This window comes from Pongo abelii, chromosome 16 (genome assembly GCF_028885655.2).
Source record: "Pongo abelii isolate AG06213 chromosome 16, NHGRI_mPonAbe1-v2.0_pri, whole genome shotgun sequence".
Lineage (NCBI taxonomy): Eukaryota > Metazoa > Chordata > Mammalia > Primates > Hominidae > Pongo > Pongo abelii.
The window spans coordinates 78,550,343-78,566,352 of record NC_072001.2 but is presented as its reverse complement, the minus strand read 5'-3'; the positions used below and the strand labels follow the sequence as shown (position 1 = coordinate 78,566,352).

The 16,010-nt window shown below is 51.2% G+C and overlaps 2 protein-coding genes across 5 annotated transcripts in view; one reads left to right on the top strand and one right to left on the bottom strand.

Moving 5' to 3' along the window:
* Nucleotides 1-5,980, bottom strand: COMMD4 (COMM domain containing 4). Of its 3 annotated transcripts, XM_002825691.5 has the most exons (8): nucleotides 4,161-5,980; nucleotides 2,131-2,202; nucleotides 1,845-1,910; nucleotides 1,580-1,619; nucleotides 1,162-1,281; nucleotides 929-1,009; nucleotides 396-572; nucleotides 1-309 (listed from the first exon to the last, which is right to left on the bottom strand). In XM_002825691.5, the coding sequence occupies exons 1-8, from the start codon at nucleotides 4,161-4,163 to the stop codon at nucleotides 269-271; spliced, it is 600 nt and encodes a 199-aa protein (XP_002825737.1). In that variant the 5' UTR covers nucleotides 4,164-5,980; the 3' UTR covers nucleotides 1-268. The 3 variants fall into 3 exon arrangements, with proteins under 3 accessions (XP_002825737.1, XP_054388915.1, XP_054388914.1); XM_054532940.2 differs by lacking the exon at nucleotides 396-572; XM_054532939.2 differs by lacking the exon at nucleotides 2,131-2,202 and having other exon boundaries at nucleotides 4,161-4,238.
* Nucleotides 5,981-7,956: 1,976 nt separating this feature from the next.
* The window catches only part of LOC129050516 (putative GED domain-containing protein DNM1P34), a 36,889-nt gene continuing 28,835 nt past the window's right edge, over nucleotides 7,957-16,010 (top strand). For both annotated transcript variants that reach the window (XR_010137194.1, XR_008514230.2), the window contains exon 1: nucleotides 7,957-8,067. The gene's annotated coding sequence lies outside the window, so the exon portion shown is untranslated. The remainder of the gene's footprint in view (nucleotides 8,068-16,010) is intronic.

The following is a 16,010-nucleotide window of genomic DNA, read 5'->3' as shown; positions in this document are numbered from 1 at the left end:
TTCCTTTATAGTTCTGTTTATTTTTCCTGCTCATGAAAACAGCCAACAATTGCCTTTCAAGGGAAGGGAAGGTAATGCTGGGAAAGGTCCTCAGGAGCCCTGAGCCGAGTTCTTAAGAGACAAGTGAGGCAGCTGGGGATCTGGGAGGCCAGAGTCCAGGCCAGGGCCTCAGCATCCTAGAACCAGGGCTGCCTCCCAAAGAGCAGTTCAGAGGGTGTGACTCCATACGGGCAGGGCGGCTCCACACAGGCCTGCAACACCCTTCTCCTCAGCCCAGGGAGCTCATCAGGGTCTGGGCCTGCTTCAGTTCTGCAGAGGGAAGAGGTGGGCAGGCGGGAGGCAGTCAGGCAGATCTGGGAGAGCCTCTTACCCGTTGAGGAATAGCTGAGCCTCACCTGCGAGGAGGACCTGGAACTTGTCTGCTGAGAGGGACATGGCAACAGGCTGGGCTGGGGTCCCTGGGGCAGCTGCCACCTCCAGCCGCAGGTGCACCATGGGCTCTTCCACGGACCGCAGCAGGCTGGAGCTCAGGGTGTAGTCCACCCGCCAGCCCACACCTGCCAACCTATTCACTGTGAGATGGGGTGGGTGGCTCTCAGGATCAAAGCAGACGAGACAAGTGGCCCTCAGCCGACACCCTGGCTCAGCTCTCAACCTTTTAAGGCTATGTGGCCTCTAAGAAGCTCCCATCTTGCTGACCCAGGCTCAGAACAGGGCAGTGCCCGATAATAAGTTTGGATCACCCACAGCAGACCTCAGTGACAAGAAACCTTGGGGGGAGTCAGGAGACCCAGGGCCAGGTCCCAGCTCTACGGCTGCTAGTAACCATGTGACCATGGTTAAGTCGTCTCCCTGGACTCTCCATGCACTTTGCGTGCTGCGTGCACTTTCTAGAATGAGCCCGGACCCTGGCTGGCCTCATACTTACTGCGTAGGCTGCAGATCCGCAAGTGCTTCTGCAAGGGGCTTTGCTTCTCCTCATAACAGCGGCACAGGCTGGCCGCGTGCTCTGGGGGTAGAATGGAGTAGCTCTGGAGGTAGCAGGTGGGAGCTGAGCTTGGGCTCCTGGCCCAAACAGGGCAGGGTACACCTCAGGGTCCGTCCCCCTCTCTAGCAGCCCTTGGCCCACAGGCTGCCCAGCTGCCCACCCACAACCCGTACCTTTGGGCAGCCCCAGCTGCTGCAGTTCACTGGACAAGGATTCGCCATCGACACTGTGCTTGGCCGCACTGGAGAGGATGAAACTCAGCACTGCCACTGTGGCCTTCACATCGCCTGACTCTGAGGGACCCGTATATGGGACAGGGGTGTCACTGTGGGCCCAGCCACCTCCCTTTTGCCCTATTAACTTCAGCTCAAAGTCCCCAGGCCTCCTGGAGCCACAGGCACTGCTACTGCTCCACCAGGAGCTGGCAGAGGACAAGAAGGTGGGACTGTCAGTCTTTCTTTCCCTCATGCTCCTCCACTACGGAAGGTAAGTTAAGGATGCTGCTGGGAGGGGTAGGGGGCCCCTCTGTACCAGGTACCAGGCCAAGTTCGCAGGGTTGCCTGGGGCCTGTAGACTCAGCAAGGTACTCACCAAACTTGGCGTCAGCCGTGAGCTTCAGGATCTTCTCATACTAAGGGGAAAGGAGACCTTCAGGGGGTGCCAGGCCCCTGCTCACCAGCCCCTCACCCCTAGCCTGGATCCTGCGATAAGGAACAGACAAGCTGGAAAGAAGGAAGGGAGGTGCCCAGAGAGGTTGAGAGGCTGGTTCACCTGTCTCCCCGGGTCTAGTGCACAGTTTCAGGGCAGTGGGGGTCATAAGGTCATGGGACAATGGGGTGCTGGGTCTTGTACTCACATCAATTCCCTGTCCCAGCAGCTCCTTTAGTACCTGGCTGCAGAGCAGCCGCAACTTCACAGAGGACTGGAAGGGAAGTCCTTACATCAGCCAGGCTGGCAAACCTCACCCCTCCTTCCTGGGGACAGGCTCAGAGCAGGCCAGCCACTGATCAAGGTCACAAAGCATGGTAGCACAGGCTGAGAGCACTGACGCCCTAACCCCAGAGAAACCTCACCATCCTCTACACCCACAATCCCCAGCCCAACACCCCTCCTCCACCCAGACTAGACCCTGTGCACTCAACCATCTTGGCCAGCGTGCTGATTTCTGCCAAGACCCAGTCGGGACAGTCCAGATCACCACAGAACCGGAACCTCTGCAAGGGAGGGAGGCAGGTAATCAGGCTGGAGGAAGGCCTGAGGTGTGGCCAAGATCCGTGTGTCTCCCACACTGCTGCCCACCAGGGACCCCTGGTCCCCGACATAGATGGATACCCTCTGGCCTCTTGTTCTCCCCTATCACCAGGCTTTTGAGTAAACTCTCTCCCTGACCCACCCTGCCACCAAACCCTGCTCTGAGGTCTACTCCAGGCATTCATCTGCTCAGCAAACATCAATTGAGTGCCTTCTCTGTGCTAGCTCCCAACCTAAGTGCTGGGGGTACAGCAGGGAATAAAACAAGGTCCTGTGCCTAACAGAGACGAGTGACCTCTCTCCCCTCTTCCCCATACCCACACAAGTCCAGCCACTCCGGCTTCCCTGCTGCTGCTCGGGGACACCAGCCTTGCTCCTGCCTCCATGCCTGCTGCACTCTCTGGGTGGCTTGCTATCCTTTTTTTTTTTTTTTTTTTGAGACAGTTTCACTCTTGTTCCCCAGGCTGGAGTGCAATGGCGTGACCTTGGCCCACCGCAAACTCCGCTTCCCAGGTTCAAATGATTCTCCTGCCTCAGCCTCCCAAGTAGCTGGGATTACAGGCATGTGCCACCACACCCGGCTAATTTTGTATTTTTAGTAGAGACAGGGTTTCACCATGTTAGCCAGGCTGGTCTCGAACTCCTGACCTCAGGTGATCCGCCCCCCTCAGCCTCTCAAAGTGCTGGTATTACAGGCCTGAGCCACGGCGCCTGGCCAGTGGCTTGCTATCCTTTAAGTGACACATCAGAGCAGCCCTTCTTTTTTTAAAAAATAAAAAAATAAGACAGAGTCTCCCTCTGTTGCCCAGGCTGGAGTGCCATGGCCATGCTGGTCTCGAACTCCTGACCTCAGGTGATCCACCCTCTTCACTCTCCCAAAGTGCTAGGATTACAAGCGTGAGCCACTGCACCCGGCCAGAACAGCCCTTCTTGATTATACTTCTTAAAATAGCCCCTCATACAAGGAAATTATGGAGGCAGGTGGATATGTTATCTTGATTGTGGTGATCCAAGAGCCAGGAAGATTTGTTCTTGTCCAGCCTCATCTTCCCTAACCTCCAGATGATACTCTCCCAGCTATGGGAAATGCATTCATTCCTGGGGAGCCATGCTCCCTCTCACCTGAAGTCTCTGCACATGCTGTTCCCTGTCTGAAGACACACGTCTCCCACCCTTGCCTCCCAACCCCTGGTACACAAACTGTACTTCAGCCAGCCAGCTCCTGCCATCCGCCTTTAAGGTTGAAGGCATCCTCAGGGAGCCCCCTCAGCACTACACACAAGGCGCAGTTAGGTCTCTGCCCCTGGAGCCTTAACTATGACTCCAGTTCAAGCCTCCGATTTCCCCTTCCCTTGGCAGCTCAAGTCCTCCCAGTGCCTAGTACACTTCATGGTATAGACTAGGCGCTTAGAACCTACGGATGGATGGATGGATGGATGGATGGATAAGTCTCAACCCCCAAACTACTACTTTCTGGCTCTGGAAAGAGCGGAGGGGCTTCCTAACAGTGTGCAAGAGCGATACTGATTCTAAGCACCTTCTTGAACAAACCCCCACAGCAGGGCTGGGGAAGGGGGTATCCTTGGGAGGTCCTCTTGGGGATGGGGAAGACCTGAAAGGACTCCCAGCTCCAGACAAGCCCTAGTCTGCCCCGGGAGGCAGGGGCCCTTCCTTCCGCCAGGGAAGCACCGGGACTCTAAGCCGGCCGGCCTGCGCTGTCTTACCCGCCCCCTACCCCCGCCCCTCTCCGTCTCGGGAGCGGGAGAGCGGTGGACTTTTCCCTACCAGACCCGCAGCCCTCACGCCGCACACACTGTGTTTGCGGAGAGGCCAGTACAACCTCCCCCAGTTTCCGGAGCCACTGGCGCCCCCTCATTCCCGCTCCAGCAGCCCAAGCCTGGCTTAGCCCCTGGTGCCTCACCATCGCGCCAAGAAACCAGGGCCCCGGAATTTCTTTTTCCGGTCCGCAGGGTCAGCTGAGTCGACGATCACGTGACTTGGACTAACGTCCTCTGGGAGGGCGGGGCCTGATTGAGTGAGGCTGGGAGCGGCCGGCAGCCCGCTGGAGGTGCCGGAGGCGAAATGCTGGCGTCTCCTCCTCCGTCTCCCAGAATCCTTCCCTGGAAAAAACTGGCGCCAACCGCAGGTTTAACTGAGGACCGAATTAAGACATTAGGAAAGACAGTGGAAGTTATTTCATTTGTTTAACTTAAGGGGGTAGGATCCCGGGAGCCAGGGGGATTCAGGTCGTTGCCATGTTTTCCACTGTTAAGCGAATAGCATTATACACAGCTGCAGGCTGTGGCAAACGACATATGTTTAAAACTTGAAATATACTACATATACAGAAAATTGTACCTATTATAAAGCTTAATAAGTTTTCATCAACTGTACACCTCACATAACCAGCACCCAGGTAAGGAAATAAACCAGATAACTCCTTCAAGTGCATGGGTATTTTAAATCGATGAATCGTCTAGCCTAGCAAAAAGGGCTGTCATAATTAACTTGCTCAGGAAAACTCCCTACAGCTTCAACATCAATAGATGCTTATCTTAATTTTTGCTAATCTGATGGGGAAGAAAAATCGGTTGCTTAGATTGCAGTGGTAGTCTGATTACTGGTGGCTCTGAGCTAATGGGTTGTCCAGAACAACTAAGTTTCCGATGTTGACTTGAAGAGGCAAAAACAAAAAGACAAAACAACAACAAAAATACATTAGAGAATAGACTAATAACCAGAGACGAAATTAAATACAGTCGTCCTTTGGTAACCTCAGGATGTTGGTTCCAGGACCCCAGAGATACCAAAATTCACAGATACTCAAGTCCCTGATATAATATGGCATAGTATTTGCAAATAACCTGTGCACATCCTTCCGTATACTTTAAATCATCTCTATATTACTATAATACCTAATACAACGTAAATGCTTTGTAAATAGCTGTTATAAAGTTTTGAATTTTTTTTTGAGACGGAGTCTTGCTCTGTCGCCCAGGCTGGAGTGCAGTGGCGTGATCTCCACTCGCTGCCAGCCCCGCCTTCCGGGTTCACGCCATTCTCCTGCCTCAGCCTCCTGAGTAGCTGGGATTACAGGGGCCCGCCGCTGCACCTGGCCTGTGTTTTTTTATTGTTTTACTTTTTCCAAATATTTTCGATGCACAGTTGGTTAAATCCAAGGATCCAGAACCCCAGGATACAGAGGGCTGACCGTAGTTTGAGCTCTCTCCTCAGTTCCATGCCTATCCCATGCAACAGGTGCAGCTGGTTTTATTGTTGCAGGCTTTCAGGTTTTCAAAAGACAGAGTCCATGACAATTAAAGTGCACTATAAAATAGAAATGTAAAGTGTCCCAATTCATGGTAAAATGGAGCTAATTTCTGAAGAGTTCTTTTACAAATCATAACCACTAGCCTGTTGAAAACAACAGTACCTTAAGTTACTAGACTATCCTATACCATGTCAAAAAAATTTTTTAAGAACATAAGACCTTTAATCATAGCACTTTGGTAGGCCAAGGCCGGTGGATCACTTGAGCCCAGGAGTTCTTGACCAGCTTGCGCAACATAGAGAGACCCCAGTCTCTGCAAAAAATTACCTGCTTGTCCTGGTGCACATGTGTTGTCCCAGCTACCTAAGAGGCTGAGGTCAGAGGATCTCTTGAGCCTGGGAGGTGGAGGCTGCAGTGAACCATGATGGCACCACTGTACTCCATCCATCCTGAGCAACAGAAGGAGACCATCTCAAAAAAATAAATAAAATAAATAAAGAAATAAATAAAGGCTGGGCGCGGTGGCTTATGCCTGTAATCCTAGCACTTTGGGAGGCCGAGGCAGGCAGATCACCTGAGGTCAGGAGTTCGAGAGCACTGGCCTGGCTAACATGGCAAAACCCCGTCTCTACTGAAAAAAAAAAAAAATAGCAGGATGTGGTAGTGGGTGCCTGTAATCCCAGCCAGTCAGGAGGCTGAGGCACAAGAATTGCTTGAACCCAGGAGGTGGAGGTTGCAGTGAGCTGAGATTGCACCACTGCATTTCAGTCAGCTTGGGCAACAGGGTGAGACTCCGTCTCAAAAAAAAAAAGATGATTTGACTAATTAGAGCAGTGGTTCTCAAACATTAGAGTGCATCATCATCACCTGCAGGGCTTGTGAAACCAGCTGCTGGGCCCCACACCAGAGTTTCTAACTCAATAGGACTGAGGTGGGGCCTGAGCATTGCATGTCTATGTTCCCAGGTGACATTTGAGACCATGCTTTGAAAACCACTAGTGTAGGGAAATATACTACAGAATATGTTATGAATATTCTTGAGAATATGTATATATGTTAACTTACAGGTTTCTGTCCAGTGGAAAAGATAACACCCAAAGATGGCAGTTTTATTTCCCAATATGATTTTTTTTTTTTTTTTTTTTGAAACGGAGTCTTGCTCTGTCACCCAGGCTGGAGTGCAGTGGCACGATCTCAGCTCACTGCAACCTCCACCTCCTGGGTTCACACCATTCTCCTGCCTCAGCCTCCTGAGCAGCTGGGACCACAGGCGCCCGTCACCACGCCAGGCTAATTTTTTTGTATTTTTAGTAGAGACGGAGTTTCACCATGTTGGCCAGGATGGTCTCGATCTCCTGACCTCGTGATCCACCCGCCTTGGCCTCCCAAAGTGCTGGGATTACAGGCGTGAGCCACTGTGCTCAGCCCCCCTTTTTTTTTTGAGACAGAATCTCGTTCTGTCGCCCAGGCTGGAGTGCAGTGGCACAATCTCAGCTCACTGCAACCTCCGCCTCCAGGGTTCAAGTGATTCTCTTGCCTCAGCCTCCCAAGTAGCTGGGACTACAGGCGCCCACCACTGCACCTGGCTAATTTTGTATTTTCCGTAGTTTTAGTAGAGACAGGGTTTCAACATGTTGGCCATGCTGGTCTTGAACTCCTGACTTCAGGTGATCCGCCTGCCTTGACCTCCCAAAGTGCTGGGATTACAGGTGTGAGCCACCATGCCTGACCTCCCTATAGGATATTAACAAGTTTTGTCTCTATCTCAGAATATATTTCAGAATGCCCTTCCTGGAGCATTACAGACACTGTCTCTCAAAAAGCTCCTTGAACTTGCTTCACCATGTTGCTAACTCCCTTGTGAATTAAAGAAAATATCTTATACATATTCCTTCATTTGTATGAAAATCATGCTTTTAACATTGTGAAAATTATACTTCAGGCTGGGTGCGGTGGCTCACGCCTGTAATCTCAGCACTTCGGAAGGCCAAAGTGGCGGGATCACGTGAGGCCAGAAGTTTGACACCAGCCTGGCTAACATGGTGAAACTCCATCTCTACTAAATAAAAAAATCAAAATTAGCTAGGGGGTGGCACACACCTGTAGTTCCAGCTACTTAGGAAGCTGAGGCACAAGAATTGCTTGAACCCAGGAGATGGAGGTTGCAGTTAGCTGAGATTGTGCCACTGCACTCCAGCCAGAGCCAGAGCGAGACTCTGTCTCAAAGCAAAAAAAAAAGAAAGAAAATTATACTTCGATACAGTATGCTAATATAAAGGATATAATATGGTTTGGCTCTGTGTCCCCATCCAGATCTCACCTTGCATTGCAATAATCCCCATGGGTCAAGGGTGGGACCAGGTGGAGATAATTGAATCATGGGGGCGGTTTCTCCCGTGCTGTTCTCGTGATAGTGAGTGAGTTCTCACGAGATCTGATGGTTTTATTATGGGCTTTCCCGTTTGCTCGGCTCTCCTTCTCCCGCCTGCTGCCCTGTGAAGAGGTGTCTTCTGCCATAATTGTAAGTTTCCTGAGGCCTCCCCAGCCATGCAGAACTGTGAGTCAACTTAAACCTCTTTTCTTTATAAATTACCCTGTCTTGGGTATTTCTTCATAGCAGAGTGAGAATGGACTAATAGAGTGTACTAATAACAGCCCAGACAATAGTATACAGGTACTACTATACTTTGATGCTAGAGGTATTTCCATTAAGGTCAGGAGCAGTATGTGCTATCATTACCATGATCTAACATTGTTCCAGAGGTTTTTAGGTCAGCAATTCTCAACTGGAGGTTATTTTGACTCCCTGGGGATATTTGACAATATCTGAAATCATTTTGGCTGTCACACTGAGGAGTGCTACTGGCATGTAGCAGGTGGAGGCTGGGGATGCTGCTAAACATCCTGCGAGGCACAAATAGCTCCATAACAAAGAATTATCCAGCCCAAAATGTCAATAATGCTGCTGTTGAGAAACCCTAGTCTAGACAAATAAAACATGGGAAATCCATTAACACAAATGTGGGTAAATAATAAACTAGTATTTGCCAATGGCAGTCTAGCTAGGAGGTCCAAAAGAAGCACTTGAAGAACAGTTAGATTTTGCAGGGGCTGCATGGTGGCTCATGCCTGTAACCCCAGTGCATTGTGAGGTCGCAATGGGAGGATCTCTTGAGGCCGGGAGTTCAAGACCAGCCTGGGCAACATAGTGAGACCGCATCTCTACTATAAATTAAAACCAGCCAGATGTGGTGGTGTGCTCTGATAGTCCCAGCTACCGAAGTGGGAGTATCGCTTGAGCCCAGGAGTTGGAGGCTGCGGTGAGCTGTGATCATGGCACTGCACTTGGAAAAGATATTTTTTGAGACAGGGTCTTTCTCTGTTGTATGCTGGGTCTTGCTATGTTGCCTGGGCTGGTCCTGAACTCCTGGCCTCAAGCAGACTTCCTGCCTCAGCCTCCAAAAGTGTTGAGATTACAGGTGTGAGCCACTGCCCCTGGCCTTACAACATAAAAATGAAAAAATAAGCTGCAGGATGTTATGTGGACTGTTGAACGATGTTGGAAACAGTTGTGCATGTGACCCAGCTGTAACCAGTTATAAAAGTATCAGGATTAAGAAATGTACTGTGTCTGGGCTTTCCCAAGTTTAGGTTCCCACTGAAAGAATGAGATGGACCTTTTCTTCCTCCCCTCCTCACCTCCCTGCAAGAACCTGGACTGTGCATTTTGACGGGCAGGCTCTTACCTCTGGCAGGCCACAGGGGGCATGCAGAGCCTTTCTGCATGTGTTCTCTGGGCACTTGGATAAAGACCCCCTGTCCAGGCCTTTGTTTAGGATATCTGGCCCATGGAGGAATGAGGCTGGAATCACCTGGGAGGGATAGAGGGTTCAACTGGAAGGAGGAGTGACCTGAACTCCAGGTTCTGGGCTTATACTTTGTTCCCATGCAGCACCCTGTTAGTGGTGACTGGGTCCTGGAAGTCAGGGACCTTGGTGGCCAAGCGTTGGCTGGACAGGAGGAGCTAAGGGAGGTGAGGGGCATCTCTCCAGCACTGCCCCCCACCCTGTCCCCGAATCAGTGCCCTCTGTCGACTCAGACACAGCCGTGGCCAGCAGCAGTGTGGGTCAGCAAGGGCGAGTGCACTCAGCACGGATCTGCTCCATAGTCTCCACCTCACTTCATCTCGGGTTGAGGAGAGTAAGTCCCTGCAGCACTGATAGGATATCCTGTCAGCTGAGAACATTCAGCTTGATTTAGAAATATAAGGTGGGACATCTCTTGGGCATGGCGTGTGGAGCAGTGCCATCCTCTGTGGCAGCGAGCCAAGCAATAAACCAGAATGTGCAAAACCTGCATCCCGGAATCACCGTTCCTGGAGGAAAAGCCTATATTGTCAAGATGCCCACAACCAAATTAACCCAAACATTCCACCCAGCCTCAAAAAACCAGTAGAACTTTGACATTAACACACTAACCCTCAGGTCTATATGGAAATGTGTAAGAATGGCCACATACTGTAATGTGCGGTCATTGAGAGAGGAACCCGTCAGAACAAATGGAACCAAGTCCAGAAACATGTGTGTCTAGGCACAAGATGCCAGCATGTGTGTCAGCCAGGGAAGCAGACCAGAAGGAGATATTTATTAAGATTTAAAACTGAGCTGCATACCTCAGGCCTATAATTCCAGCATTTTGTGAGGCTGAGGTGGGAGGATCGCTTGAGCCCAGGAGTTTGAGGCTGCAGTAAGCTGTGATCTTGCCACTGCATTCCAGCCTAGATGACAGAGCAAGACCCCGTCTCAAAAAAAAGTGCTGAGATGCGCCCTTACATGAAGCCACCTTGGGCACAGTTTCCAAGACTGGTGAAGCCTCACTCAGGACCAGGGAGGAGGCCCAGCCGTAGCTAAGTTTCCACCACCTGAGTGGCACAGTGTCCTGTAGGTGGCCATAGTGTCCTCAGTCCAGTCTCTGTTGGGCCTCAGATCCCCCGATCATGCCCTTTCTGCCCAAGCTCTGCCTCCTTATGGCCTCCACTGACCGCAGCCTCTTCCACCTTTCCAAAGGGACCCCTGCTCATGCTCTCCAGCCCACAGGAGTGCCTGCTTCTCCAGGAAGCCCAGCCTGCTGGCTCTGGGCTCTATGTAGGAGAGCTGGGCAGGCTGGATCCCATCACTGAGTTCAGTCTCAGGGGTCTCCACCCATGCTAGGCTTCCACTGATGGGACATAAGTGGCCAGGGGGGTTCTTTACATCCACACAAGAGCCACATGGTGACCAGGAGCAGGGTTCTGAGAGGTTAAATGACTTGCCCAGGGCCGCAGAGCTGGCTAGAATTCCTGCACTGCCACATCCAAGGCCGTGTTTGGGCCTCCCACTTGGGGGCCCGGACACCCCTCTGCATCTACCAGGCTGGGAAACACATGTCTGCTGCAGCTTCCTCCGAGTGACTTACAGCAGCTGCAGATTTCTGGGGGGCCTTCTATGGGGCCCACCGCAGCATGGAGCCAAGAACTCTTACAGAGCCCTGCATTCTCTCTCTGCCCCCTTCAGCTCCGAACTCATACTAGCTGGTCCTGATGTAAGAACAGGCCTTGGTGAGGGTGTTAGGGCTCTGGTCAGTAGCCCAGGCCTTCAGCAATCAGGTGATGTCGATCTGGAGAGAAGGTGCCTACTGGGGGGAGCAAGAATGGCCCAGGGCCCTGGCCCCCTGCAGGGGCCTCCCCCTCTTCCTTCCCAGGGTCCCCTGAGAATCCAAAGGCATCCAGAGTAAAGTGCAGTGTTCAGCTGTGTCCTGGGGTCCAGGAAAGCCAAGGAGAAGTTGCTCCACCTGCTGTCCACCAGGCACCCCAGCAGAGAACAGCCTCAGCCCACCCCAGCCCAACACCAGATCCCAGGGATGGATCCACCTGTAAGAGGGCAGCATGAGACTGCCCCCATTGTCCCCAGAGAGTCCCCTCAGTCATGGGCTCTGACCAGGGTGCAAGTGGGTCCAGCAGGCTGGCCCAGCGTGGATGTGGCTGCCCACTGGTCCTCTGAAGAGCCTCAGGGGCTTGTAGCAGCTGGTATATGTCTGGGCTTGGAAGCAGAGGATGTCCCCCAGCCAGAGGGCAGGGGACACTTGTTTTGCATTCCAGTCCTCTGCAAGGACAGGGACCCCAGGCTCTGGGAACCCCAGCTCTGCCCGTCCTGCCCACAGCCTACCACCATTTGGCCCAGGCAAGTCGCCCCAGCTCCCACAGAGGGAGCCACCCTTCCTACCTCCTGATGTTTGTCCACACCAGTCAAGTCCATTCTGGAAAAACCCTCCGCGTCCTTGGGAAGGCACCTCCTCCTTGACTCCTTTCCAGAGCTATCGTCCCCACTTCCATTTTCTACCTATCATTCGATGCAGAGACTAGCTTCTTCCCTGGGCCAGGGCTGCTCTGGAGGCAGGGAGGTCATGGCCAGGCTGTGGGATGTAGCAGAGCACTGGGTATAGACCAGGCTCTCCAGGCACACCTGGGCAGAGAAATCAGAGACCCACAGGTGAATGCCTCTCCTTCTGGCCCCACCCACCTCACAGGCAGAAAGAGGGAGGCTTCACAAGGAGGTTGAGGTAAACAGGGGAGCCCAGGTCACCTCTGTCTGATCTCCTGCCCTCCTGGGAGAAAGCCAGAGGTTGGAGCTGGGAGGCCTCGAGAGCCCTGGCCCAGCCCTGGTTTCACTGATGAGGCGCAGGGAGGGGCTGGGTCAGCCCGAGTCACTGAGTCCATAAGGAAGGGCCCTTACCATAACCCAGGACCCTAGAGCTAGCCGAGGCCCCATCCCTTTCCCACCTAGACCAAGGTAGTGGCATGAACTGGCTTCTGGCTTCTAAGGCTGAGGCCCAGCACACCTCTCCCTCCCCTTGCCTGCAGCTGTTGTCACACATCAAAAGTGAGCTTTTCCCCAAGGGGCCGGAGGCGCAGCTCCTTGGACTGGACCAGGTGGCCAATCCAAACAAGTCCCTGTGTGTCCCCACCAGCCAGGAATTCTCACGCCATGCAGCAGCTGGGGGCACCAGGATACCCTGGGGGATTCCAGGGATGAGCCTTCCCCAAGGCTCCCACAGCAGCACTGCCACCCCCAGACCCACCACAAGCCCCATGTCCATGCAGCCCTCGAGAACCCGGCCCCTCACACACACCTGCCCCACTCCTCACACCTGGCTTTCCTGTGAAAAGTGGAACTGGTTCCACCTGGGCCAGCTGGAGAAGGGCCTCAGGAAATCACCATTCTGGGGATTCATTCAATCATTCATTTATTCACCAAATACCCACTGTCCACTTTTCTGTACAAGGCCAGGGCTGATAGTCAAGTGGAACACATGTCCCAAGGAGCTTTCCTCTCTTTAGAGACAGGCAGGTGGACTCTCAGACTGTGAGGTGCCCTCTGGGCTAGGGGGTGCCCAGGGCTGGATGCAGGCAAGGGCCTTACCCACAGGAGGTGCTGGTGGGTACAGATGTGGAGGACACCATGGGGTGAGGGTACCCAGACAGAGAACCCAGCATTTGCCCGTGCCCAGGCCCAGGGCGTGACCTGGGGCAGGTGCAGGGCTGCTCTATCTGGAAGGCTTCCTGACTCTGCCAACGATAGGCCATGGCTAGATCAGGCTTCATGTCGATTTTTAATATTATATTTAAGACATTTTGATTATGTAACTAAACATGATTATTATGATAAAAATTATGAAATATAGAAAAGCTAAAAACCCAAAAACCAGCAAACCACTTCTCTCCCTAAATAACTGCTTCAACAGTATTTTTGGACTTTTGTTCTCATGTATCTGCAACTATAAACATAAGGTGCACAAGATAGTATCCTTCCCCATATTCTACTTTGGTGCTGGATTTTTCACTCAGCAGTGAATAGAGGCAGGCTTTAAACAGGCCAGGCATTGTGAGGGCCCTGGGAAAGGAGACTGACCATGCTGCTGGGTGACCTTGGGCAAGTCTCGCCTTCCTCAGAGCCTGGATTTTCTCTGTCCAGTGAAGGGCAGGAAGGGCTGTAGTAGGACAACATCAGTGCTTCCCAAACTCAGAACTGCCACATGGAGCTGTGTGAGCTGTCACTGCACAACCCCAGGGGCAGGAGCATTCTTGTCATAGCCTCCGTGCGTGGGGCTCCTGCCCAAAACTGTGGTGTGCGAACCTGGGACCCACAAGAGGATTTTAGGCGATATGCAGATGAATTTATTTTTACCATTACCTTCTATTTGTAGTAAATGAGACCGATTCTCACTGGCAGGGCTTGTTAAACCACAGATCACTGAACCCACTCCTCAGAGGTTCTGATTCAGGAGGTCTGGGGTGGCACCTGAGAATCTGCATTTCTAACGTTCTCAGGTGATGGTGATGCTGATGCTGCTGGCTCAGGGACAACACTGAGAATCACTAATCACAAATTTCCTTTAATTAATTTATTTATTTAAGGCAGAATTTTACTCTGTCACCCGGGCTGGAGTATGATGGTGCAATCATGGCTCAATGCAGCCTCAACCTCCTATGCTCAAGCAATCCTCCTGCCTCACTTCTCGAGTAGCTGAAACCATAGGCGCACGCCACCATGCTGGATACTTTTTATTTTTTGTAAAGATGGAGTTTCACCATGTTTCTCAGGCTTGTCTCGAACTCCTGGGCTCAAGCAATTCACCCGCCTGGGCCTCCCAAAGCAAAAGTTTCCTTTTTAAATACATTTATTTAGGTTTTAAAAATGAATTGACTTAAAGCACATGAATAGATCTTCAACACTAACCACTGGGGAAATGCAAATTAAAACCACAGTAAGATATCACTACAGGTCTATTAGAACAGCTCAAATCAAACATAGTGATAATATCGAATATCAGCGAGGATGCAGACAAAAGTAACTCTCTCATACATCGCTGGTGGGAATATAAAATCGTACAGACACTCTAGAATATAGTTTGGCAGCTTCTTTAATTAAACATATACCTCAATATATGACCTAGCAATTGCTTCTGGGCATTTGTACCAGAAAATAAAACTGATGTCTGCACAAAAACTCATACATGATGGTTCATGGCAGATTTATTTGTAATAGCCGCAAACTGGACACAACCAAATACTCCCCAATAGGTGAATGGTTAAGCAAACTGCTACGTCTATTCTATGAAATGCTATTCATCAATAAAAGGGGGCCAGGCATGATGGCTCATGCCTGTAAACTCAGCGCTTTGGGAGGCCAAGGCAGGTGGATCACCTGAGGTCAGGAGTTCAGGACCAACCTGGCCAACATGGTATAACCCTGTCTCTACTAAAAATACAAAAAGAATTAGCTGGATGTGGTGGCAGGCACCTGTAATCCCAGCTGCTCAGGAGGCTGGGGCAGGAGAATTGCTAGAACTGGGGAGGCAGAGGTTGCAGCGAGCCGAGATCACACCATTGTACTGGGTAACAAGAGCAAAACTTCATCTCAAAAAAAAAAAAAAAATGGCCAGGCATGGTGGTGGGTGCCTATAATCCCAGCTACTCAGGAGGCTGAGGCAGGAGAATTGCTTGAACCCAGGAGGCAGAGGTTGCGGTGAGCTGAGATCACGCCACTACATTCCAACCTGGGTGACAGAGTGAGACTCCATCTCAAACAGAAAAAAACAAAAAGGAACATGCACAACTTGGATGGATCTCAAAGGGCATTTGCTGAGTAGAAAAAAAAAGCCAGTCTCAAAAGGCCACATATTGTGTGATTCCATTTATATAATGTTCTTTTTTCTTTGTTTGGTTTTGTTTTATTTTGTTTTTGAGATGAAGTCTCACTCTGTGGCCCAGACTGGAGTGCAGTGGCATGATCTGGGCTCACTGCAGCCTCCGCCTACCGGGTTCAAGCAATTCTCATGCCTCAGCGTCCCAAGTAGCTGAGAGTACAGGCACTCACCATCATGCCTGGCTAATTTTGTATTTTTAGTAGAGACAGTGTTTTGCCATGTTAGCCAGACTGGTCTCAAACTCCAGGCCTAAATGTTTCCACCTGCCTCAGCCTCCCAAAGCACTGGGATTACAGGTGTAAGCCGCCATGCCAGGCCTTCATTCATTCATTCATTGAGAGAGTCTCACCCTGTTTTTCAGGCTGGACTGCAGTGGTAGGATCACTGTAGCCTCTACTTCCCAGGTTCAAGCGATTCTCCTGTCTCAGCCTCCCATGTAGCTGGAACTACAAGCTGGTGCCACCATGCCTAGCTAATTTTTGCATTTTATAATATTCTTGAAGTGACGAGATTATAAAGACAGAAAGCAGATTAGTGGTTGCCAGGAGTAGGAATAGTGAAGGGGAAGAGCCAGGAATGAGTGCAGAGGAATAGCAGGAGGAGGATTTTCGTGGTGGTGGAATGTAGGGAAAAGAGAGATCAGACTGTTGTGTCTATGTAGAAAAGGAAGATATAAGTAAGAAACTCCATTTTGACCTGTACCCTGAACAATTGCTTTGCCCTGAGATACTGTTAATCTGTAACTTTGCCCCAATC

What these genes read in the sequence shown, in the direction of transcription:
- COMMD4 (XM_002825691.5), bottom strand. An exon ending in TGCTGGGACAGGGAATTGAT is followed by an intron (nt 1,620 to 1,844) that starts GTGAGTACAAGA and finishes CTTTCCCCTTAG; the next exon opens with TATGAGAAGATCCTGAAGCT. An exon ending in GCGGATCTGCAGCCTACGCA is followed by an intron (nt 573 to 928) that starts GTAAGTATGAGG and finishes CCCATCTCACAG; the next exon opens with TGAATAGGTTGGCAGGTGTG.